We start from the raw sequence: 24,074 nt of genomic DNA on the forward strand, positions 1-24,074 counted from the left end.
CAGCCTGTTTTCAAAACAGAAGTCTCTATTATTTCATCCCTGTCAATAGCGACAGCAGGACCCCCCACCCTCCCTGGAAACCGACGAAGACATTTTATATTCACCCACAAAACAGAGTGTGCAGCCTGCTTCTCTTCCCGCCAAACTGCCTGAGGCAAAGTCGTCCTAGGAGTAATAAAGAATGCTTGCATCGGCCATTTAGTACCTAGCCCGTTGTGCTCGCTTTATCCGCTACCCAGCCGCATAGCCTTCTATAGATCACGAGTGCTCTGAGCAACAAGCATAAAAAAAACAACCACCAAAGCATCAAACTAAAGGAGCAATTTACGTGATGAGGATGGGGCGGTGCGTTGCTAGGGTCCGTTTCTCAGATGGGATGTACACTCCACCCACAATCTCTCCGTAGGGGCGAGGCCAGCAGCCTGTGGTGTTGCAGCGACGGGTCAGCCAGCCTGAACACATTTGTGATTTGTGGTGGCAGCCTGTTACTCGCAATGTTCCCGGGCTGGGATGTGCAGTTGTTCCTGCAGGTGGCTGCAGCCGCTTTACTGTGTGCCCTCTTCACCTTTTCCGCACTGCCGTTGCTGACCGACTACATCCGCAAATGGAACATCATGAAGCCGATTCCAGGTCCGAGCCCCGTCTACCCCCTGCTGGGCCATTCCCTACACATCAAGGCAAACAGCGGAGGTAAATGTTTTTAATTTATATGTGAATTTCTTTCGTATGTCATTTCTGACGTCGTCGTTACAGATGTGCCTTTAAATAATATACCAGGCAATCTGATATGCTGCCTCCTGCCCTGTGTGTTAGGGTGGGTTGTTGCACAGACTGACCGATCTGGCCATTGTAGGAAATAACTCCCGGAAGTATCTTCTTGGTGCCTTTTTAAACATTCTATGCGTGTCAATCATGTATTGTAATTGATTATTACAATATGAGCCAAGCTATAACTAAACATATCAATTAGAATTTTCAGAATGTTAATGCCGAGTAGATGTGGTGGACTCAACGCGTGATATGTACCGCGCGTGGGCTCTGCTGAGACTATGATCATTTAAGCATCACTTGCCAGCATATAAAAATTGTTTTTGTTTGTGGCACAATGAGGATGTATTTATGCTATGTTTTTTTTTTTTTTTTGTAAAAATATCTTTATTAAGTGCTTAAAGATGATACAAGGGTAATAAATTCAATTCAATAAGAAGACTTTTGTGGCAATTACTTTCCCCCCTCAAAGCAGAAGGGGTAGTTTCAATTTTACTTTGGGCATTTGGGTGGGTACATATATATTTTCTGTTCAGAGTCTGTGGTTTACAAAGTGTTCGTGTTTTGCCTGAGTAGGCTAAGAGTTCTCTTTTTCTTTATTTTATTTTTGGATGATTGCCTGGGCTGGGGGTTTTACTCAGGTCCCCCATCTTCCAGGCTGTCCTTGATTTCGTAGTCTCTTAGCAGGCCGTGGACCATCCTGCGGCAGGCTTCGGTTGTCAGCAGCTCATCATTGAGGACCAGGCGTTTCCTTGCGTAGAGGAGAATGTCCTTCAGGTAGCAGAGGATCCTCCAGCAGTTCTGTATTGCCTCTACTGTGTGGGTCTGTGCAAAGAGTCCATACAGCACAGACTGGTGTATAATGTCTTGGGGCGGGATGTGAGCACTCAACTCAGTGTTCAGGGCCCTGCGCAGTTTCCTTGCAAAGGGGCATGCCCAGAAGAGGTGGTACGCTGTTTCGTCTGCCGGGCACCCCCTTGGGCAGCTCCTGTGTGGGCAGAGGCCCCGTCTGTTCATGAATGCTCGCACAGATAGTGCCCCCCTCACCGTCAGCCAGGCGATGTCCTTGTGAATATTCAGGAGTTTGTTTGATGCCACATTTTCTCACACCTGGGTAACTGTGGCCGCTGGCAGGTCCTCAATGGGATCTGTGGTGTCTTGGGACCTGATCAGGTTGTGGATTGTCCTTGGGTTCCACAATGCAGGCACCACCCCCTGAAGGCCAAAATCTGCGATGAACTTTTCCATCTCCCTGTAGTACCAAGGGAGCGTCCAGTTGTACGGGGCCGTGTTTTCCCACTTGTCCCAGCCTAGCCTCCTCCATGTTGGTGTGAGGAAGAAGCGGAAAAGGAGGTAGGCTGAGTGGGTCTTGTTGGCGTTGCCCAGGGAAATCCTGACGCAGGTGCAGGCGATGCAGGCCCGCAGTCTTGTAGGGAGGTCCGGGATTCCTTTCCCTCCTTTGCGCGGTTCCTTGTACATGGATGATCTCTTAACTCTGTCCATCTTTGAGCCCCAGACAAAGTGGAAGACCATGGCGTTGATGGCCCGCGCCTCACTGGCTTGGAGGGGCCACGCTTGGGCCACATACTGCAGGACAGGCAGCGCATCATTTCTCAGCACCAGAGCCTTCCCTTCCATGCTCAGTTTGCGGAGACTCCAGAGATCCAGTTTCTGTTTGACTTTGGCCAGGCGTTCCTTCCAGCTTTTCAGCGCTGCCCCCTCATTCCCATACCAGACCCCAAGGATCTTGATGAAATCCATCTCGATTGGGAAGGGAAGGGGCTCCTGGTTGCTATCCCAGTGTCCAAACAGCATGGTTTGGGATTTTGCTGCATTTATCTTTGCGCCCGATGCCTGGCCAAAGTCTTCGTAGGTCCTCAGAAGCTCTGACACTGATTGACTGTCTGCACAGAAGAGGGTGACGTGAGCATGAGCTGCAGGCATAGAGGAGCAGGAGTTCCCTGTGCATAATGAGACTGTCATTCATTCAAAACTTAAACATGTTACGCATATGGTAGTTTTGATAATGACGTTGAAGTTAGCTTCTTATTGGCGGGCTGAATTAGCTTCTTCTAAATCACATGAGACATGCATTTTATGGTTTGTCTTTCAAATTAGACATGCATTTTTTGTATTCGTGTCTTATACATGTTCACATTGTATTTTTCGCAAAAACAAGGGGGATCCTGGGAGTCCCTCTGCTGGCCAATAAGTTACAGTTTCGAGAGTCTTAGTCAGATTCTTAAACTCACTTGCCAATAAATCCGGGTTTCGAGAGTCTTAGTCAGATTCTTTAGCTCACTTTCTCTTTCACAAAGGATAAATATCCATGACATATAAGAGTTTGTCCTGCCCTGGGGCTGTCCAGCACCGAAATGCCAGGCAATTCTCCTCTGAAGAAGAGTACCAACAGCAACCCCAGACAACATTTCCGCCTCATCAGTAGGCTGCAGCTGCGCCTCTCTAAGAGCAGTGAGCAAGGGGTCCCCGTCTGGATTACCCTAGTAACTTTGGGTCTCACCCTCAATTACTTTTATTATGCAAAACCAAGGTGGGTCCTGGGAGTTCCTCTGCCAGCCAATAAGTCCCGGATTCGAGAGTCTTAGCCAAATTCTTTAGCTCACTATCTCTTTCACAGAGGAGAAATATCCATAACATATCAGTCTTTTTCTGTTGGAACAATGTTGGTAAGGGGAGTCGGCACGTCAGATCTGTAACTTCGGGATAAGGATTGGCTCTAAAGGCTGGGTCGGTCTGGCTGGGGTGCGAAGCAGGGATGGGCATGCGCCGTGGCAGAGTGTGGGGTCTCCCCCAGGGGCAGAGCCGACTCCAGATGCGAGCTGTGCCCTTCCTGTGGATCACCTCAGCTGCGGGGTTCGCCTCCTCTCCATTGCCCTCCTGGGGTTCGGCGCCAGGCGTTCCGCCTCGGCTGACGCCTAGCGGCGGACGCCTAGCGGCTGACTTAGAACTGGTGCTGACCACGGGAATCTGAATGTTTAATTAAAACAAAGCATCGCAAAGGCCTGCAGTGGGTGTTGATGCAATGTGATTTTCTGCCCAGTGCTCTGAATTTCAAAGTGAAGAAGAAATTCAATTAAGCTTGAGTATAGGCCGGAGTAACTAGGCCGAAGTAACTAGGACTCTCCTAAGGTACACTAATGCCTCGTCATCTAATTAGTAACACCCATAAATGGATGAACAAGATTCCCATTGTCCTTACCTACGATCTAAGGGAATGGGCTTGGCAGTACCAGTGGTGAAAGAAGACCTTTTTTTATACTTTTTTTTTTTTTAAATTGTTTTATAAACGCACAAAAACCATACATACATACATACATACATTCAATGCCCTTCAATTGTATGTCATGTCCACCAACAGCAGTAGACACCCAGTGTAATTAAAATAAAACTGATCAAATCAAGTCGCCCCTTCCCCAATTATGAAATCTCATGTTGTCTCTATCAACTCCCCTCTTCCTATTTGCCCCAGATTTTCACAACCTTCATGGGACAACCATGTGTAGTATATGCACGGTGTTACGCTGCCACACAACTTCAGCAGTCCATTGGGCCAAAACTGGGCTCTCTGTTGAGCCCCACCGTTGAGCTATATTACGTTTAATCAGTCCAACTGCTGTGGATAGGAACAGTTTTTCCCATTGGTTGGTGATGGTTTCCTCCGGAATCCCCGGCAATAGCAGTTTAGGGTCCATTGGTACCTTTTTTTTTTTTTTTTTTTTTTTTTAATTTTTTTTAAATTTTTTTTCCCCCCCAGAATATCAGTCAGTTTATTGCAACATTTCCGCCAGAAACTTTGAATTCAAGAGCATTCCCACAAGATATGAATGAAGGTGCCCTCATTCTCCAGACATCGCAGACAGTTCGGGTTGGGAGCTCGGTCCCATCGGTACAACGCAACCCTGGGGTAATGCACTCTATGCAAAATCTTAAGTTGTATTAGGCGAAGTCTAGCAGCAATTGCTATCTCTCCTTGATACATTAGGGCTAATGTCCAGTTTTCCAGGTCAATAGTGCCTACATATACCTCCCATTTCAGTTTAAGACTGGCCAGTTCCGGAGTAGCAAAGGCCGTTATAGAATTATATAAAGTGGAGGTAGCTTTAGTGGGTATGCATTCTACCAATAGGTTGTGTTCTAGAGGGGTGCATTGAGGCGTATCTGCGAGTGAGAGTAGATGTCCGCGCAGTGCATGGGTGATTTGTATGTAATGATAATGTTCTGTTTCGGGGATTCAAAATTTCCGTTGCAGTGCCTCAAATGGAGCAATGTTGCCCTGCATGAGAATATCCCCGACCACTCTAATCTGGGCCTCAACCCATCTCGGCCATGTCGACTGTTTATTAATTTCAGCAAGATTACTGTTGTTCCATAGGAGTTCAATCTGGGTTACCCTGTTTTCCCACCCAATATGTTTGTGTCCCTTCTTCCATATTATAGCAGTAGGAGCTGCCATCGTCTGTGGAGGAGGTTTAGTGAGGGGCTAATGAAGCACTGCCAGTGGTGACATAGTCTGCGTCCCCAACAGCCCGGCTCTTATGTGTGTCAGTTCTTGGTTACCATGGAACATGTCGTTGACCACCGTCATTTGACACACCCAATAATATGACTGGATGCGTGGCAAGCCTGTGCCCCCCTCCCATATCGATCTTTGTAGTTGCCGAGGGCGATGCATGGATGTCCTCCGCCCCATACATGTTTTCATACACGTTTTCTGAGGAGACTCTATCTTGTAAAATTCTGAATCTGGGATCCAGAGTGGGGCATTTTGGAAAATATACAAGAAGCGCAGTAATGCCGACATTTTAAACGGGGCTGCTCTACCCAGTATTGTCAGGGGGAGAAGCATCCTGTGTCGGACGTTGTCGGAGAACCAGTTGTTAATCGTGTGTACATTATGGGGTATATATTCTGAGATATCCTTCGAGATCTGAATCCCCAGGTAGAGAAAGCACTCACATGCAACTTTATATGGGTAATCTGGTGGTATTGCATGGTTCCCCCCCGCACCCATTTTAGCCGGAAAAGAGACCCATTTCCCCCAATTGACTCACTGTGCGCTAAATGTACTGAACCGTGCTAGCATCTCGGGCAGGGCCTGCTAAATATATCAGAAGACCATCGGCGTATAGAGAAAGTCTGTCTTCCCCACTGTCTGGCCAGCGGAAACCCGTCCATGTATTAGTCTGGTGAAGCCACAGGGCCAGAGGTTCGATAGCAAGTACGAATATTAGGGGGGCCAGGAGACACCCCTGTCGTGTTCCCCTGCCCAGTGGAAAAGACCTGAAGGGCCAACCATTGACCCTGACCTCTGTTTGTGGGGTCTACAGCCAGTAATCTAGTAGCAGGGGTTTTAGCAGGAATCTTGGCCTCCCCATTAATCAACGAGATTGGCCTATATGAGCCGCATAGTTCCAGAGATTTTCCTAATTTGGGGAGAGACCACGGCATTGGCCTTGCGCTGGTCTGGGGGAGGCCACCCTGGTCCCTGCAGTGGAGAAACATCTTGTGGAGGGGGATGCCATTTTCCCTGCCCAGTTTCTTCCAGGCCTCTAGTGGGAGGCCGTTGGGACCTCTGTTTTCTCAGAATGCAGTTGGGCTATGGCTTCCGCTATCTCTGTTTCAGTGAGATCCATGTCTAGCTGCGTGCGTTGCGCTTCAGATAGCTGGGGGGAGTACAATGTGTCTAATATAGAGAGATCAACCGGGCCAGTCGGGCTTTGGTAGAGTGTGGCGTAATAGTTTCGCCAATGCTTCTGCTATGTCAGAATCTTGCTGTACCAGCTCATTCTGCACAGTCTTGATTTCTCTGACATGTCGGCGTCCCCCCAACCCTTTTCTCCAGCCAGGCCAGCATCTTACCCGCTTTATCTCCCTGATCGTATATGCGTGCACGCATCTCCAAATTAGCATGTCTAGCATTGTCTAGTGCAATGTCTCAGAGGCATTCTCTGGCCTTCAGGAGGGATCGGTGCACATCAGGGAATACTACTTAGTATGTATCTGGCCTCTCACTCAACAGCCTCTCTCTCCGTCTGTCTCACGTTCTGTAACTACTCATTCTTCTTGGCGGATGTCCAGGAGATCATTTCTCTTCTGAGTACTGTTTTGTAGTCCTCCCAATCGTGGTGGAGTTTATTTTAAAATATTAAGTGGTTTTCTCGTGAATATGGCCTACAAACTAGGGAAAACCGAGATAATAGCTGTTGAGTCTCCATTTTCTTGGGGGGGCGGGTCTATTTGTGTCTATCTCTATCACTAGGGGTGAATGATCAGAAATACCTCGAGGTAATAGTGTCACAGAGGTTACCCTATATGCGCCTGGAGCTGGGAGAAAAAAGTAATCTAGTCTGGATAGGGAGGCGTGGGCCCCAGAATGAAACAAATAGTTACAATCTCTTGGTTGGAGTTCCCGCCACACATCACATAAGTTCAGTGAAGACGCAAATGTTGCCAGTCTGGTAGAGGTGTCGGGGTTCCGTCCTCGCCGTGTGGTGTCCATCACATTGTTAGTCACCCCCAAATATCCATATATCAGGTTGGTGTTTTACGATTATGGCCACCATGTCTTTCATGAGTTCTCCTGCAAGTGCTGGTGGGGCGTATATGGCCAAAATGCCCAGGGTTTCTCCCCACAGTGTGCCTTGTATCACTACAAATCTGCCCCTGGGGTCTTTCTCTACGAGGCTAACGTAAATGGGAGGCGTTTATGCATTAGGATCAGGAACCCATAGGGAATTCTGCATGTATTGCGATAAGGTAGTTCGTCCTACGAAAAAGGGTGCATGTTGTGCCAGCTAAATGTCTCGGTAAGAAGGGCAATGTCGGGGGAGTGTCTGTTAAGAAATTGGGCAATCAAGCATTGTTTAAATCCCGGATCCCAGACCATTGACATTCCAGGTAAGGAGTTTGAGATTTACAGGCACTGTTGGCCTTTAGCCCACACGGGGTGCATGCCATGGGTGTTTATGGACGTTTAGCAATGTATAAGCGGCGTCTTCGGTACATGTAGTTTGATTTGGGTAAGTGAATATATGGCAATTCCCACTCAGTCCTATATCGAACTTGAACAATAAACAAGAATAAACAACACCATCACATCCCCCCGCCCCATACTCCGCCCCAACCTGAAGCATCTGCCGTCCAAACGGTTAACTGGTCATCAGAAGAGCTCACTGACTGCCCTAACTGAGAAACATAGTTTGCCCAAAAGATCAACCTAGAGGTCGGGGGCGGTGAACCATTGATTGACACTGATAAGGCAGCTAATCAAAAACATTAAGACAACAGAAAAAACTGAACTTCCCAATGCGAGCCAACGCCACGGTAGCTCTGTGGCATATGCCCTGCTGGGCTTCAGAGAGCAGATTGATGGCTCAGTCAGTCACTTCTCACCACAGTTTATTTCTTCCAATGTTCCGTCCATATTATTCATTTATTTATTTATTTATGTGTACATTTGTAGAGCGTGCAAAGCCCAAAGGCATCTGTGATAGAGTGGGTAGAGAAGAGTCAGACAATTAACTCCTTTCTTTTCCTTTTAGCTTTATAACAGTAATATTCAACAGCTCAAGGGGTCTTTTCTGGAACTGTAATTTCTCTGGCACCTTTCCTTTGTACTGAAATACTGTCCATTAGACCAACAGTTCCAAGTGTAGAGACTCTCTCCTTACTTGGTCGAACCTCAGGCTTTCAAAGAGCAGATTTGTCTTCTGAGAGTCTTTCTTACTTTCTCAACAGTAGCTTGACTAGCATTGTATCATTTGGGTTAATATAAGGTAACATAGCTTATACGTTCTTTTCTACGTATCACTTCCTTCAGGCATAGTATCAGTAATAAAGTCTCTCCGCTCCTCTGGTGGAACCCTTCCCCCTCAATCTGCTTTTCTGACGTTAGGTTAAACTTTTGAGTTTGTACCCCCTCTGTTTAATTCGAATTCTACTTCTCACCTCTTCGTATGACATCTGTGCTCCTTCGTCCGCTGATAGGGAGCGGTGTCTCCTCACATATTATTCCGTTAGTCCAGGTCCTGCGGACCCTTCAGACGACGCACTCTAGAGCTCCGCTGAGGCTCTTGGAGGCTCGGCTGTTAGCTCGTAATCAAGCCCCGCTCCGCAACGGTGGGGGCTAGAGCTGCTCGCAGCTTCTCCTCTCAGCTGATCCGAGAGCTCTGGCCGCATCTTGGATGACAGGTCCTCGCTCAGAAGCATCCGATTAAGCTATGCACCAAATTTGGCGTTCTCCCCAGCTGTTTGTTCGCCTCCAGTTATGTCTCGCCGACAGTCTTGCCTGGGACCCGTGCTACTCCCCGTCTTCGCACCGTTCAGGCTGTCCCTTTCTCTCGACCAAGTTGTCAGCTATTCGGGTCATCTGGAGTTTAAAGCTTTGTAGTTAACCGTTTCCCGCCCTCTCTCTCCGTCTCACTTCTCAACGCTTATTCACTATAACATAACTTCACAAGGTGCTCAACAGGAGCAAACCTCGCCTTAACTGTGGGCAGCAGATTTATTCAGTAGGCCCACTCATAAACTGTCTCTTCTTCCGAAGGGCTCCTTTCATCTTCGCCCTTCTCCGTGTCCTGCCAAATCAAAACACCAAAACATCACAAGTCCAGTATTAAAGCAAAGCACCTCACTCTTTCTCTCATTGGAGCACTTGCTTGTCTGTCAACCAGGAAGGCCCTCCCTCCAAGACCTTTTATGACATCAGCCCTGCAGTTCACTCTTCCTGGAAACATAGGGATTTGATGGCCTTTAACTATTCAATTGACCCTGATGTGCCTTTGCTCCCTCCGGCTCATCACAGCATCTCAGCGCTAATGCTTAAGGAGACGGTTACACGTATTTTCAAACTTACATGGCAAGAACAATTACAATGTGGTAATGGAATTAGCAAGGTCCATTGCATTACAAAGGAAGTGGTATTCTAGCAGAGTCCATTACATTACAGGTCCGAGACGCACATTCAAAAGATAGATATAGTTACAATGTTTGAGTTTGAATAGAATTATTATTTTTTTTTTTTAAAGAGCTGCTCTGAGGTCATCTATACAGGGTTTGGGGCTGATTGTCTCTGGTGTGGCGACTATCCTAAATAGTAGAGTTTTTAGGTTTTTCCTGAATGACCAGAATGAAGAGTCGTTTCTTAGATAAGTCGTTCTTGGTTATTGTCGTCAGGGGTTCGCCATTGGCGCAGGTCTGTTCTCTTCCAGTTGCGCTGGACCTCTCTCTGGGGGAGCACGATCTGGTCGGAGGCGGCGTCTCCCATTCGTTCCTTTCGGCTCTGTTCTCCAATCACCTTCAATGTGATGTTCAGCCCAGCTCCACTCCTCCCGTGTGTCAGTAAAGTGCACCATTGTACCATTGTGATAGATCTTGAGTTGGGCTGGAAATATTAGCCGCTATTGCACATTCATGGAATGCAGCCGTCTTTTCAGCTGTTCAAATGATTCTGGCACGCTGCTCCTTGCGAGTGTAGTCCGGAAAGAAAGCGATCCGTGAGCCATTCTATGTGATTGATCCTATCCTGCGAGCCATCTGAAGTAGCGCATATCTGTCTCTATAATTTACAGTTTGGCTATTTACTGTCCTCGGCGGTGCGCCCAGGGAAGGTCTTTCCGACGGCATACGGTGGGCTCTTTCCTTGGGTTAAAAGACATCCACCAACCATTGTTCTAAGAAAAGTTCCATGCTGGATTCCTCTGCCTTCTCAGGGAGCGCACATTATTGCGGCGTGATCTTCCCTCCCCTTCATTGACGCAGGCCTCCATGGTCTTGAGGCGGGTCATTACCTGTGAGGGCTGTTGGTTGACTCCTCTGAGGCCGCCTTCTGTTCCGGAAATACCTTTTTCTGCTTCCCCTAACGGGAAGATACTTTTTGTAGATCATGTCGGAGAAAGGAGACCTCTGCTGTAATACTGTCCATTTTCTTCTCCATTGAGGAATGGGAGTTGGCTATGGCAGCCCTCGCGTCTTTCAGGGAGAGGGTTTCTTCTGTGGCTGAGGTGTCTGACAGTGACGTTTGATCCGTAGGTGCGGTGGTAGTATTTGTTGCAAATTGATACATCTTACTTTGCGTGGATGTCTTTTATTTGGTCTGTCCTTGACCATGTTGTGCAAGTGGGACTGGTGGATAGCATTCCAGGTGTGCAGTATATTGCGTCTGGTTGGTTGTTCTGGAGATTTTTGGAGCTTTGATGTTATTCCCTCTCAGTTTAAAGATACACCCTATGGGAGCCATACAGCAACAATGTGGGATGATCAGTGTCGGATCAACAGTTGTTTATCTAGCCTGCAGAGTGACGTTCTTGTAGGTGGCGAGTTAAACTGTCGTCTTGAGCTTTGAGTTTCTGAACTTCCTACTGCTCCCACTGGCCCCTTCACTTATATTCTCGCAACACTGGGTCAAGCCGATGATCATTGGGTTTTTGCGTTTTTGCAGTATGTGGGATCAGAGCATATCAGTGAAGGAGACCGGGGGCCCCCGTATCGGGTTATCTTCCCTCTGCGTTGTGTGCAGCATGCCAAGTGCCTTTGAACTCATCCTGGGTTACCTCATCCACTCAAGCACACCATCGACTCGGGCGGGTCTTCAGAAACTTCACCATCTATTCCCCGGATGTTTCGCCCTGTATGGTTGGCAGATCTGGTGCAGTGCGGATCCGGATAACACACCCTGGCAGACTGGTCGCTGCAGCCCTGTTTTGTTTGATGTCCGTGTGGCGAGGAATGGCTTTGGTCGCAGCCCTGATTGCCTTACGAATGGAGCTGTTGCCCGATATCCGTTGGGCTGGTTACTGGGAGTAGTGTGGCAGCAAAAACGGGTTGGCGGGTCATCCGTGGATGGACATGTTTCATTTACTGATATCCCGGGAGTGCGTATCTACTTCCACAGGTTTCATTCGGTGGTAGTTTGTGCTGTCTTGTAGTTTTATTGGCAGTAGTTTAGACAGTGTGCCTGTGCTGGTGTTGGGCTGCTGCGAGTTCGTATGCTAGGATTGCAGCCGTAGGTTTCTAGGTTGCACTGCTGCTGCCCCATTCCGGTGTGGTTGCTTCCCTCCCCAGCCGGGTCTGATTACCGCTCCTCCGCAGTCCGGGCTCGCAGTGGTGTCCCCTGGGGAGTTTAGAGTCTTATGGGCGCTCAGTAGGTAGGGGGATTCTCACAATGCCCCAGCGGTGACCGTGCCAGGTGTCGTCTTCTTCTTTACCCGGTATGGGAGATTAAGTTGTCATATCCTTCCCACTCCTCGAGTCAGCATGGAAGGATCGCTGAGTAGCTGGGTCCGTCGGCCGGTCCGTGTGGCCGGTAACGCCTCTCAGTGATTGCCCATTCTCCACAGCACTGTCTCCCTCTTCAATGGCTTCCCCGGACTCACTCGCACACCTCAGGTGCACACCAAAAGAGCTTGTTGTGGTCGCACAGGGCTGTGTGTACCTTTCTGCAAGCCAGTGCGCATAGAAGTGCTTGGGTCCTCGGTGTCAGAAGGCATCAGCCGGTCACCATCCACTCCGGCAGGTCGAGCACAGCTCTCCTGGGCCACGTGGATATATCTCTCGGGCAAACAGGTCTTTCTAGACGTCTTTCCATTCTCCAGTCATCGGCCATTTTTGTGCTCGTATTACGCTTGATACAGACACATCGCTGTGGTCTGAATTTCTCCAAGTTGCTGCAGTTAAAAAGCTTGTAGTTGGATCTTGGGATTGTGGTGGCAGTCTACCGCGAGGCGAGCTACTGCCTGTCCCAGCTGCTGCCTTGCAGCGCTCCCTTGATGCTCTTGTCTGTGTCCTGGGGGTCCAAAGCATTTACTTTGAAAACAGAGTGTTTAAAGCAGGCTGTTTTTGCCTGAATACTTCAGCTGGGAATAATGGAATAGGACTCTGGTTCTATTTTGTTGGTTTTCGGCACTGGGGCCATGATTGAGTGACGGCGGGGGCATTCGTATTGTGCCGCTAAAGATGAACCAAAGCAAAAGCATATGCCAAGAATGTTTTAATCAATCAATAAACAATACTGACTAGCGATCCAGCAGCGTTATTCCCATGATCAGGCTAGCAGCTTCTGGGAAACCAAAGTTTTTGGGTTCCCGGGGGACGGGGATGGGGGAGTATGGTTGCAAAGCTGATACTTAAAGGAATTGATGGAAGGGTACCACCAGGAGGGGAGCCTGCAGCTTAATTTGACTCAACACAGGAAACCTCACTGGGCCGGGACACGGAAAGGAATGACAGATTGATAGCTCGTGCTCGATTCTGTGGGCGGTGGTGCTTGGCCGTTCTTAGTTGGTGGAGCGATTGTCTGGTTAATTCTGTGACAAACGACACTCCTTCATTTTAACTAGTTACGTGACCGCCAGTGATTGGCGGTCAACTTCTTAGAGGGACAAGTGGTGTTCAGCCACACAAGATCGAGGAATAACAGGTCTGTGATACCCATAGATGTCCGGGGCTGCACGCACACTACACTGAACGGATCAGCATGTGTCTACCCTTCGCTGACAGGTGCGGGTATCCCACTGAACCTAGTTCATGATGGAGATTGGGGATTGCAATTTTTCTCCCATTAACGAGGAATTCCCAGTAAGTGCGGATCATAAGCTTGCATTGATTATGTCCCTGCCATTTGTACACACCACCGGTCGCTACTACCGATTGGATGATTTAGTGAGGTCCTCGTATTGACCCCACGGGGTCGGCAGCGGCTCTGGCAGAGCGCTGAGAAGACGATCAAACTTGACTATCTAGAGGAAGTAAAGGTTGTAACAAGGTTTCCATAGGTGAACCTGCTGAAGGTTCATTAAGATGGAGCAGCCGGAGGGAGAGCTGCAGAATACAAATATGTGGCCTGATGATAAATGGATAATCTTCATTGCCATGGATACACGATGCAGATTTTACCACACAAAGCAGGTATGTATGCATAGCAGTGCACTAGGTATACATTTAAGAAACCTAAGTGCCTGAAAGACTTGTGTACTCTTCCCAACTTGTGTTCTTAAACAGGAGTGCGCTTGCTGTGGGGCCGCAGAGGAGTGAGTGGCCATGGCTGGACTGAAAATGGAGGAGGCTCGCTTTCTACTACTCCAGAAACAACCACTAAGAAGAAACATGTAGGATAGTCTGCTCAGCATATGAGTGCCTGATCCCACATGCAGTGTTGTGTTGCCAGGGAGGGGAAGGCCCTGAAAGACCTCTGTACTCTTCCCAACTTGTGCTCTTAAACAGGAGTGCGCTTGCTGTCGGGCCGCAGATCACTGAGCAGAGGAGTGAATGGCCATGGCTGGACTGAAAATAGAGGAGGCTCCCTTTCTACTACTCCAGAAACAACCACTAAGAAGAAACATGTAGGATAGAGGCTGCTCAGCATATGATTGCCTGATCTCACATGCTGGGTTGTGTTGCCAGGGAGGGGAAGGCTCTTCCAGTGTGTACAGGCAGACTGGTCAATTTCCTGAGCAGATTGGGAGGACGTCCTGCAGCACCATACAGTTGCTGACTATTCTTTCACATATTCTAAGTTAAATTATTCTTTGAATATTCTGTTAACGCCAGCATCATTCCTTGGCACACCCAGTGGGCGTTATTTTTGTGAACAATCGGCATTAGAGTTGGCATTCACTAATGAGCATTGTGAGTGGCGTTATTCTTTGGTACATTACTTTCTCTGGCAAACATCTTTGAGGCCTTCCTTGTTTATCATACAGTCCTAGAGATTGAAATTATTTGAGGAGGAGCCAAAACCATCTTCTTGTTGTCAGGCAGCAACCAATGGGCCGCAGTTACTGCTGGGGAACCAGGAGAGAGGACTGCAAATCTAACTTCTGCAGGAGATGTAAACTAATTCTGCCCATTATGCATGATCCATTATATTTAAATGTATACTAGATGTGTTGAGTTATTTTTATTAAGATTCCCAAATACTCAAAGTTGTAAGGCACCAGTTGGCCTGTGGAGCCAAAAGTTGCTGGTGGTGGTTGGTTTTATGCTAAGCAGGCTCTCCTAGGCTAGTAGCAGTAGCTTTATAGCTGCCATCCATTTTCGAACCCGGCAGTCCATTGTGCATGATTTGTCTATACACGTGCATATTGTGACTGTTGTTTGGCACATTCAAGCACAACTCACTTGTGCACATTATAAGTGTGATGATTCTCAATTGTGCATTGCAAAGGAAATTGCCCTTTTGCCCCAAAAACTAACCAGCAATATCTGGTGGCTCAAGATCTGTTTGCTATTATTCTCTACTGCACCTTGTATTTAACATTCTATTTTTTATAGAAATAATATAGCCTTCTAGACTGAGGAAAGGGTCGTTATCTCCGGATACTGACCCGACGACCGCCCCAGAGGTCTATACGGCTAGTAGTACATGGTGGCTGTAGCAATACATGTTTTGGAGTTTTCGTGAAGTTAGAATTGTGCTTTTAAGAGCAAGTAAAGTTAATCGACAAACTGAGTTGGTAAATTTAAATGTGATTTTTATTTTATAGTATTTAAATGGCATGGTTGTCTTCGTTAGTTAAGCATTTGAATTTCAAATTCGCTGAACGGGAACCGGTTTAAAATGAACATGCACTAGGTGTCATAAAGTAAACAGTTTCTCTAACATTTTCCAGTGTTTTAGCTTTCTCTTTCGTGTGTTAAATGGCATGCTGCAGCAAATAATGGTCCGCCCATAGAGGATTGTCTTGCTTTGTTCAAACGAAGCCTTGCTTAGAAATTGCATCTCTGCTCAGAATGCAGTCCATACCAGTAGTTATTGACTGCTCTGTAAACATTCTGATTGGCTCAGAGGTTTTCCATAACGATTTACATGTACTAATGATGTATGTCAATGGATGTTCGCGTACAGAATACATTGCAATGGTCTTTCCAAATTGGCACAGATGCTGATGGATTTTATTTGTTCGAGCTCCTTTTGATGTGGCTTGCTCTCTCAAACACTTCATTTGGCGTAATGTCTAGCCTTCATTTCTTTTTAAGCAAAGTACAGGTGCTGGCATTGTTTCTTTTTTTTCTCCCCTTAAACTGTATGCTATGCAAGGTTCGATAACCAGCTCTAGCAATGTCATGTTATCGGTCAAAGTTCACCTTTTGAAAGTTCACGTTTATCTCCCTGATCCACTCCGATTGACGAAAATACACCTTTTATCTTTGTCAACTAATGAAGCTGGGCTTCAAAGCCAATGCTGAATTTGCTGTGTCTTATCACTAATTACTCAAAAAGGAACTATATGACAAGGTCCAGGCCTTCTCGTAGATGCTGCGATGCATACATATTAATGGCAGATAAGACCCTATTGGTCCATCTAATCTATCCTTTTTTGTGCTGCCTTCGTAGACTCTAGGCAACATGTCTTTACCATTGTAGAATGAAGATTACACAGGCTTACAGTTCAGGGAGTCTTGATTTTTTTTTTTTTTAAAGGCACTGAGGCGAGCATTATGCTTAAACGTCTTTAATGCCACTCTCCAGAAGCTTATTTAAAACTCATCTTTTACATCGAAACTCTTTCAAAAGACTTTTTTCTTTTCTTTTTTTTACGTAAACCGAGCTGGACAACTGTCCCAAGAGTCCTTTCTATCTCCTTCATGTCCTGCCTAGGAGTTTTCCTCTTCTTTTTGATGAACACAACAGAAGGTAAGGTTAAACAGTCCATCCATGAGAATGAAATGACATGCTCCAAGATGGGCAAACCGAACTGTTGCCGACCACTTGTCTACTGACAATCCTGCTGCGCTAACACCGACAATCCTGCGCTGCACTCACGCTGAACACAGCTTCACTCCGTCTTCTGGTCATCTCCTGCGATGGAGAGCACACAATAAGGGAGGGAAATACACCAGAAATCGACGCATATACGGTACGGCCCCTCGGGCTGACATGGGTCTGCCCCCAGTTCTTGCTTATTCCATTGAGTGAGATAATGCTCGCCTCCGTTTCTTTAATCGAATCAAGACGCCCTGAGCTGTAAGACCAGAGGCGAGCATTATGCTTGTTCAAAGCTCCCTACTATTGCCAATGCTAATGAAGACACAAGCTTGAAATACAAGGTTCAAAATGCAGAGTCGTTTGACCAGTCGGCTGCCTTAAGAATGTCTTGCAAAGACACTCCAACCGTGAAAGCCCGGGAAGCCATAGCTGTCTTGCCAACTGCAAGATCTCTCTCCCACATCTAACTATGGTGGCCACTGTGTGAAAAGGCTTCCTATGCGCAATAAGGAGCTGTGACACCCCCTTGCAGTCTGACTTGCTCAGAGAATCTGTCATAGGCTTTAATACACTGCGCCATGCACAGCTTAGTATTGTCTGGAAAATAGGGATATGAAATCTCATCCGAGTCCCCCCTTTGTATGCCTGGCCTTGCTGAATGCTGCGCCATTCGGATAGAAAAGTTTTCTGTCAATCTTCAATGCTCCGACATCAGAAACTCTTCTACAAGACACAAGGCAGAGCAACATGGCCAACTTCCCTGACAGTTGTTTGCAGATAACTGATAATTCTCCGGCCATTGGGAGAACAAGTCCAGGACTTTAACAACATTCCACATTGTGGTATACTTCGGGCCTGGCGGTTTAACCATCTTCACCCCTCTGAGAACGGTTCCATGTAATTTCATCGCAGGATATTTTTTCACTGGCTTTTTTGCCGCAGATTTTTTTAATGAAAAAACTCATCGAATTTTAATTTTTTATTTTTTTGGGGGGTTCCCGCCCAAATCCCCTTTATTTTTTTTTTCATATCCCGGAAAACCCACACCCAATATATATATTTCTCCAACCCCTCCACCCCCAAAAAAATGTTGGCAAAAAAAGGTGGTAAAAAACCTGTGAAAAAACATCCCACAATGAAAGGACGTCGTACCCTGAGAATGGGAGCAGTGTCAACGAGCTCATGCCTGGCCGAGACGACCAATCTGTACAGTCCTAACGTCCAAAATGACTTCCCTTCCTGTGTTAGGGACACTAAGAAATGAAGAACCTGAACTACTGGGGCAGAAACAGGATAAACACCTTACTGTGTGTACCAGGACACCCAACACTGCCATAGCTCCTGAAGGTGGAAGGGGCCCAGCACTCTCTGATAACGAGAGCAGTCTGTTTCAAATTCCTGGCATACTCCACCATCACCCGAAACTCTGCAAGCCAGCAGCCGGAGGCACTGCGTCTTAATCGGAGGGTGAGGATGCCCTGAGGGGTCGGTGAGCAGATCCTTTGGGGATGAGATAATCAAAGGAAAGTTCAATCAGAACTGGAAACCATGAATGTGATTTCGAGTCTGGTGCTATCACTCCCACTTTCTCCCTGCTGATCTTCGCAAGGGCCCTGGCCATCATAATAAACTGGGGAAAAGTGTAGTGGGTCGCGCCGGCCCAGTCCTGGCAAAAAGCATCCGTACCCTGCACTCCCGGGTCCAACCTCTAGCTGAAGTACCTGGTCAGCTGCATTTTAAGGGGGGGACGCAATAGGTCTGTATTCGATGGATCCCACAGGTCTCCGATTGTCTGGAACGTCCCTCGGTGTAATCTCCAATTGCTGCAATCCTGCAGGTAATGCAAGTTCCAGTCCGCCAATATGTTTTGTGCCCCTGGTAAATACTCTGCCGTGATGGAGATCAGATTTTTATTTTTATTTTTTTCAACTTTAATTTAAAAATTTGTAACTGTATTTCTATGATAATCAATTCCCAAATGGAGTGCAGGCTATTTGCAGTAATTGCTGCCTGTAGAGCTCGCCTGTACTTCCGCCTGCCTCACGCTTGTAGAAAATGCATGTTGGAGCTCAGAGGGAGAGTTTGTTTTTGTGGGCACAGAATTCTAGGTTCTTTCCTCAAATAGTGCGTGCCGAGCTGTGTCACTATGGTGATGCACGCTGAACGCCTTTGCTCGGGAGCGGCGAGGGGTATGCTGCGGGCAAATTAATTGTACACAGAAGCAACCACAGAACTCCAGCATATTAAGCACCGGCAGCCGGGGATTAGCGCTTTGCAAACTTCACAGTATCCCAATCATTTGCCTTCGTGCTTTGTTCTTGTTGCCTCCGTGCTCTCTTGTTCCTCTCCCTCTTACTCCTCCTGGATCTCCCAGCCTTTTCCTGGCTTCCTCGTCCCCTTCATTCCTGTTCTTCAATGCCTTGTCCTCCGTCCGTTACTTCTTGCCTTCTCTACTAACCCCAACCCCTGCCTTGCCTACTTGTTTCAGTGAGCCGATCTCCAGACCTTACCATTGCTTAATTGTTCTGCTCATCAAACACATCCTCTTACATCTGTATCCTGTTCTGCAGTCCTCTGGTCATCCAGCACTTCCTGCCTTTGTCTGTTGAAACAACCGTTGTTTCCTGCTATTCAGTACCTATTTATTGGTTCAACTTTGCTGCATCTCGACTTGAGAGGTTTTTTTCCCTTGTGGTTTCCTCTCCTGGGTCTGTCCCTTCTGGTATCTCTTCACTGCCTGTGCCATTGTGGGAGGCTGCCAGGGAGGATCAGCCTCATCTCTTGCCCACCCGATCCAGCACTCAGAGTCCGGTGGCTGACACTGTCCTCTTTTCTTTTTCTTTTCATCTACCCTTTCCATGTAGTTTCTCTTTATTCTTCCATGCATTTTATTGCTCTGCCTCTTCCCTCACCATACCAATGGTCTTCCTCCTTCTGTCCTCCCTTTGCCTAGCTTCCCCAATTGTTGTGCCCTCTTCTCTGCTCTCCTCGTCTCTGCTCTCCTTTTATCTTGTTTTCCTTTTTTCTTCTCTCATCTCCCTCCAGTTGTGTTTTCTGTCTCTCTCCTTGCCACTCCCATCCTCCGCTGACCCTTTACTCCTCCTACTCATCCTCTGCAGCTTTCCTCATATTCTGATCAACTACTATCCTCACTTTTCTCTTAAATTTTCTTCATATCCCCCTTTCTCATGCTCTCCCCCTCATTTTTTCCTTATCAACTATTTTCTTACTTCCCTCATCTCTTTGTTCCCCACTTCCTGATTATCTTCATCTGTCTTGCCTTTCTTTCCTCCTAGCATCTTGTGCACTACCTCCTCTCCCTTCCTTTCTTCACGTGCTCCTGTATTGCCTCTCTCACTTATCCAACATCCCCTTTGTCATTTGTGTCTAACTACTTAGTACCACCCTCTCGCTCGCACCGGTAGCCTGACAGAGCCTTTGAGAAGCAATTGTCATGTCTGTGGGGAATCTGACAGCAAAAATGTGGGCTGTAGGAAAGAAACCCTGTTCTCTTTTCCACAGGATTTTTTATTGTACAAGAAAACTGACAGTTGCCTCTGCCACCTTTAAACAGATAGCGGTTGCAGTTAAGTCACTGGAGGCATGGGGGTGCAGCCAAAACTATCAGGTGTTGTGGACAGAGTGGTACAGACTACGTGGGTGCAGGAGGTATTCAGACCCCAACCCAACAAAAAATGTTGATACGGATGGTGTCCCCTCCGTTGAGGATGGAAACTTCTTTAGCATGAATAAAAAGACAAGGCTGGTGTTGCACACGTGTTGCGAGCGGATGGCAATACGTTTGATAGGATTTTTTTATTGATTCTCTTCAGCCCTTTTAATTTCTTGAGCAGCAGCAGACAAAGCATTGAATGCTTCTATGGTGGAAGTTGGTGTGGTGGTTAGGGGGGAGAATTTGTTTCGTTTTTGCCGGGAATTAAATTTGTATTCGCATCCTGTATTATGAATTTGATAATGTATGGGTGGGCCCCTAATCGCCTTAACCCAAAGCAGACCCACCACTTAAGGAACAAGTGCATGTACGTAAGGAAAGCAAGATTATTGTACAATCGTACGGGGAGGAGCTCCTAGCTCCGATTTGGCCCTATGGATTCTGGTCTCGCCGAACCACATAAGTTGACTTGTTATATACATTTTTGCAACCGTTAAACACACTCATATATTTTATTACAGTCCACCGCCCACCCCCACATATGGTTGGACAAAACCTCTACAAAGAAATCCCATCTTTTCTCCAATTCTTCCAATTGGCAATTGTAATCTTGACTACCGTCTTCAGATCATATTCATAGCAAACCCCTTCTTGGGATTTGTCCGTGTTAAGTCATGACATTGTTGCAGGTTTACACATTCATATACAAACATAAATCATTCCAAGTCACAACTGGCCTGAAACCTCTTAATCCTAAATGTAATTGCACATGGTTCGCATGGATACTTTAATGGACGTGAAGAAAGCAAAAAACCAAGTTCCCTTTCAACTGGGGATAACTATCTCATCCACTAACAATCTCATCCACCCAATTTTACTGGCGTCCCGGTTCTAATCTAAATGACTACCATTTCAGCACGCGCAGCATTCTGTGAATACAATTGAAACCTCTGCCTCGAGAGTTACTTCACCCCATGTTTATTGCTGGTCAAAACAAATGTTTGGTCAAGCACTGCCTAAGAGAAAGTGCCACCCACGAACAGAGATTAAAAACATCCCTCTGCAAAACTTCAATGCACTTAAAGAGATTACCTCTGTTCCCTGCGGAACTACTAAGCCATACAAATTGTGTCATGTTCACCCGCTGACCATCTGCTTTGTCATTCCCTTCTCCATCAACCACCAAGCCTCCAAAATGAATTATTCCCACACACGTTCCAAATTCAATGCCCAGCTGCAGAGGTTTAATAAATGTATAAAGAAAGCAGAGCACATGTCGATTTATACATTTCCCATGTATATATGTATCTCAGTGTTGGATGCATGTTTAAGAACTGTCACCTGTTCTTTACAATGGCTTTTTCAGGACCGACCCCCCCCCCACCCCTTTCCTCGCATGCGCCTTATAAAACTTGCCACTGTGAGAATCCTGAAGGCGTCTCACTTACTAGGGCCTGGGGATCTGTCATCCAGGTGGCCAGGACACGGTCATCGCTATTGGATCCAGTTCCTGGTGTTCGACTAGTGAGGGAGGATCACCTGCATGGGGGTGGTCCTCGGGGAGTGGACGTGGGACACCGACGGGTGAGACGCAGTATCCCCCTTCTTATACCTTTTACATATCTCCTAGCTCAGTCCTAATATAAACACAACCCAAACATTCCACAGTTAAAATCGCATAGTATGTTTCTATGGCACATTTGCATTGGGCAGCAGAAATGGCTCCTGGCAGCTGTTCTTGCAAGCTAACTATGCTCTTTTTAGGGTACAAGCAGGAACAAAATAGTTCCCAGCTCCTGGCAATTTCTATCACTGTTATGGTAAGAATTGCGGTTTTAGCAACTGAAAGAGTAAGTAAAGGTCAAAGTCTATGAATATTATAAAAGTGGTAGTGACCGAGCAATATTAAAGTTATGGTCAGTAAAAGGAATGAGAAGAATCACAGATGACACCAAGATTATGAGCAGAACTCAACAGCCCCAGACAGTAAGGATAGAAGGAAATTGATGGAGGGGGAACAGTCATAAGGGATGGGGCCGGGAAAATGAGAATCTCCAGTTTTAGAAGGGTTAAGAAAAAGAGAGAACATCCAAGAGCTGATGGCTGAAAGGAAGCTGGGAACAGAAGAATAAAGTGAATCGGAAAAGCATGAAAGCGAGAAGATCAGCGAGTCAGAAGCACAGCAATGACAAGAGAAACCAAACTACAGAATAATCGAACAGAGGAATGGTGTATTGCGATAACATCAAAGGTCTCAGGGCCAAACGTTGCAGAACCCCGTAGCGCCCGAGATTAATTGTTGGCCCACTGCATATATTCTTGCCCTAGATTCGTTATGGCCGGATTTGTGGTTGCTTTGCCATATTAAAGTTGTACTCTACTTTGCACAGATATTCTAATTTGTTGTTCAGCTGGTTTAATTGCTGCATAATCTGATTCATTTTTCAAATCCAATTTAATTGTTGCATACCTTGTTTATTTGTTTCATAGGTGTATTGATTGCTACATAACTAGATGTATTTGATGCACAGCCGGATTAGCAGCTACTTAACTAAATTATTCACACACCTGGATCATTGGCTGCATATCTTGACTTATTGGTATCCACTTGTATTTTGGTATCTGATTGGCAAGATTAATTGCTGAACCTCTAAAGTAATAGTTGCATTACTAGCTTTTGGTTTCAGCTATATTAATTTCTTTACAACAGCATCTCACTCCTTTGTTGCCTACATTGTTTTAGCTCTACTTTACATTCTTTCATAGCTTTATTCATTTTTTGCATAGTCCAAGTAATTATTGTGTAAGATGTTTGCATATCCAGATCGATTGTTGCACACCCCTTTTTCTGCATGGGTATATTTGAGTCGGAGCGAGATAAATAATTACTCAATTAGTTCTTTTGCTCCATATTTAAACTATTTGCTGCCCCAACTGTATTTCACTTCATGTACCCATGGTTTGGCTACCCCTTCTTTACCCCAAATTGCCCTTCTAAAGTATCCTACCACCTAGCATGACAGATACTTCACACATCACTTCCTCAGGCATATCAGCTACAACACCAAAAATAATTGAGCTATTAAGACGCTTTTCTTTAGCATCCCCAGCCCATGTCAGTGGCTTAGCCTATGGGGGCCCTGCAATTTATCAACTCTTCAGTGCTCCCCACTGAATAAACATACCCCCCGGGCTGACATAGCCAAACACATAGAACCAGATCATCATGCCGGAACTGCCTGCCCCCATCAACACCACTGTTTTCTCATATGCCTCTCCATCTATGCCTCTAATAACCTCCCAGTTTTCTTACTGAGTCCTGCACAGCAAGGCTGCCAGAAATGGCAGACAGATGCTAAACAAGACTCCTTTACATGTTCAGCAGAAATTACTACTATTGATATCACTATTGAACAAAGGGTGAACACTGCGCTCTTGGTAAATGAACACTCAGAAAGTTGTAAGAAATGTCTTAAATTCAAGTGTTAATAGACTTAAGGTGAAGGGGAGAAACCGCGATCCTAGCACATGAATCACACAACATACAAAGAGACAAACAAAGTTCCCACCAGGGGAACTCCCGTCACCTGCACGCTATCAATGGCTAGGATAGCCAAACAATTATGGAAATGGTAATCAGTTCATAGATCATGTAGATAATTCAATGTGAACAGATCAAAATTGATTTCCTGCTCAAATCATGTAGATAACATATAATTATTTAAAATGAGTTGTCGTTTCACAGCTCCAACTCAATCATATGTATTTACGTTTGATTAGATTTCAATCATGAATCTTGCAATGTCCATTGATATTTTCTTCCTTTATTGTAGCAATGTCCATTGATATTTATCAAGCTCTTCATCAGGGGATCAATATAACTTCATAAAAATAATTTCAATGTATCTA

At 46.3% G+C, this 24,074-nt stretch overlaps 1 protein-coding gene across 1 annotated transcript in view; it reads left to right on the plus strand.

Moving 5' to 3' along the window:
• The first annotated feature begins 374 nt into the window (after positions 1 to 374).
• The window catches only part of LOC138516425 (cytochrome P450 4V2-like), a 539,828-nt gene continuing 516,128 nt past the window's right edge, over positions 375 to 24,074 (plus strand). The window contains exon 1 of the mRNA XM_069631544.1: positions 375 to 690. Within this exon, the coding sequence (XP_069487645.1) occupies positions 495 to 690 (196 nt within the window). The 5' untranslated portion in view covers positions 375 to 494. The remainder of the gene's footprint in view (positions 691 to 24,074) is intronic.

The sequence above is a fragment of the Ambystoma mexicanum genome, chromosome 6q (assembly GCF_040938575.1).
Source record: "Ambystoma mexicanum isolate Mex_15411 chromosome 6q, UKY_AmexF1_1, whole genome shotgun sequence".
Lineage (NCBI taxonomy): Eukaryota > Metazoa > Chordata > Amphibia > Caudata > Ambystomatidae > Ambystoma > Ambystoma mexicanum.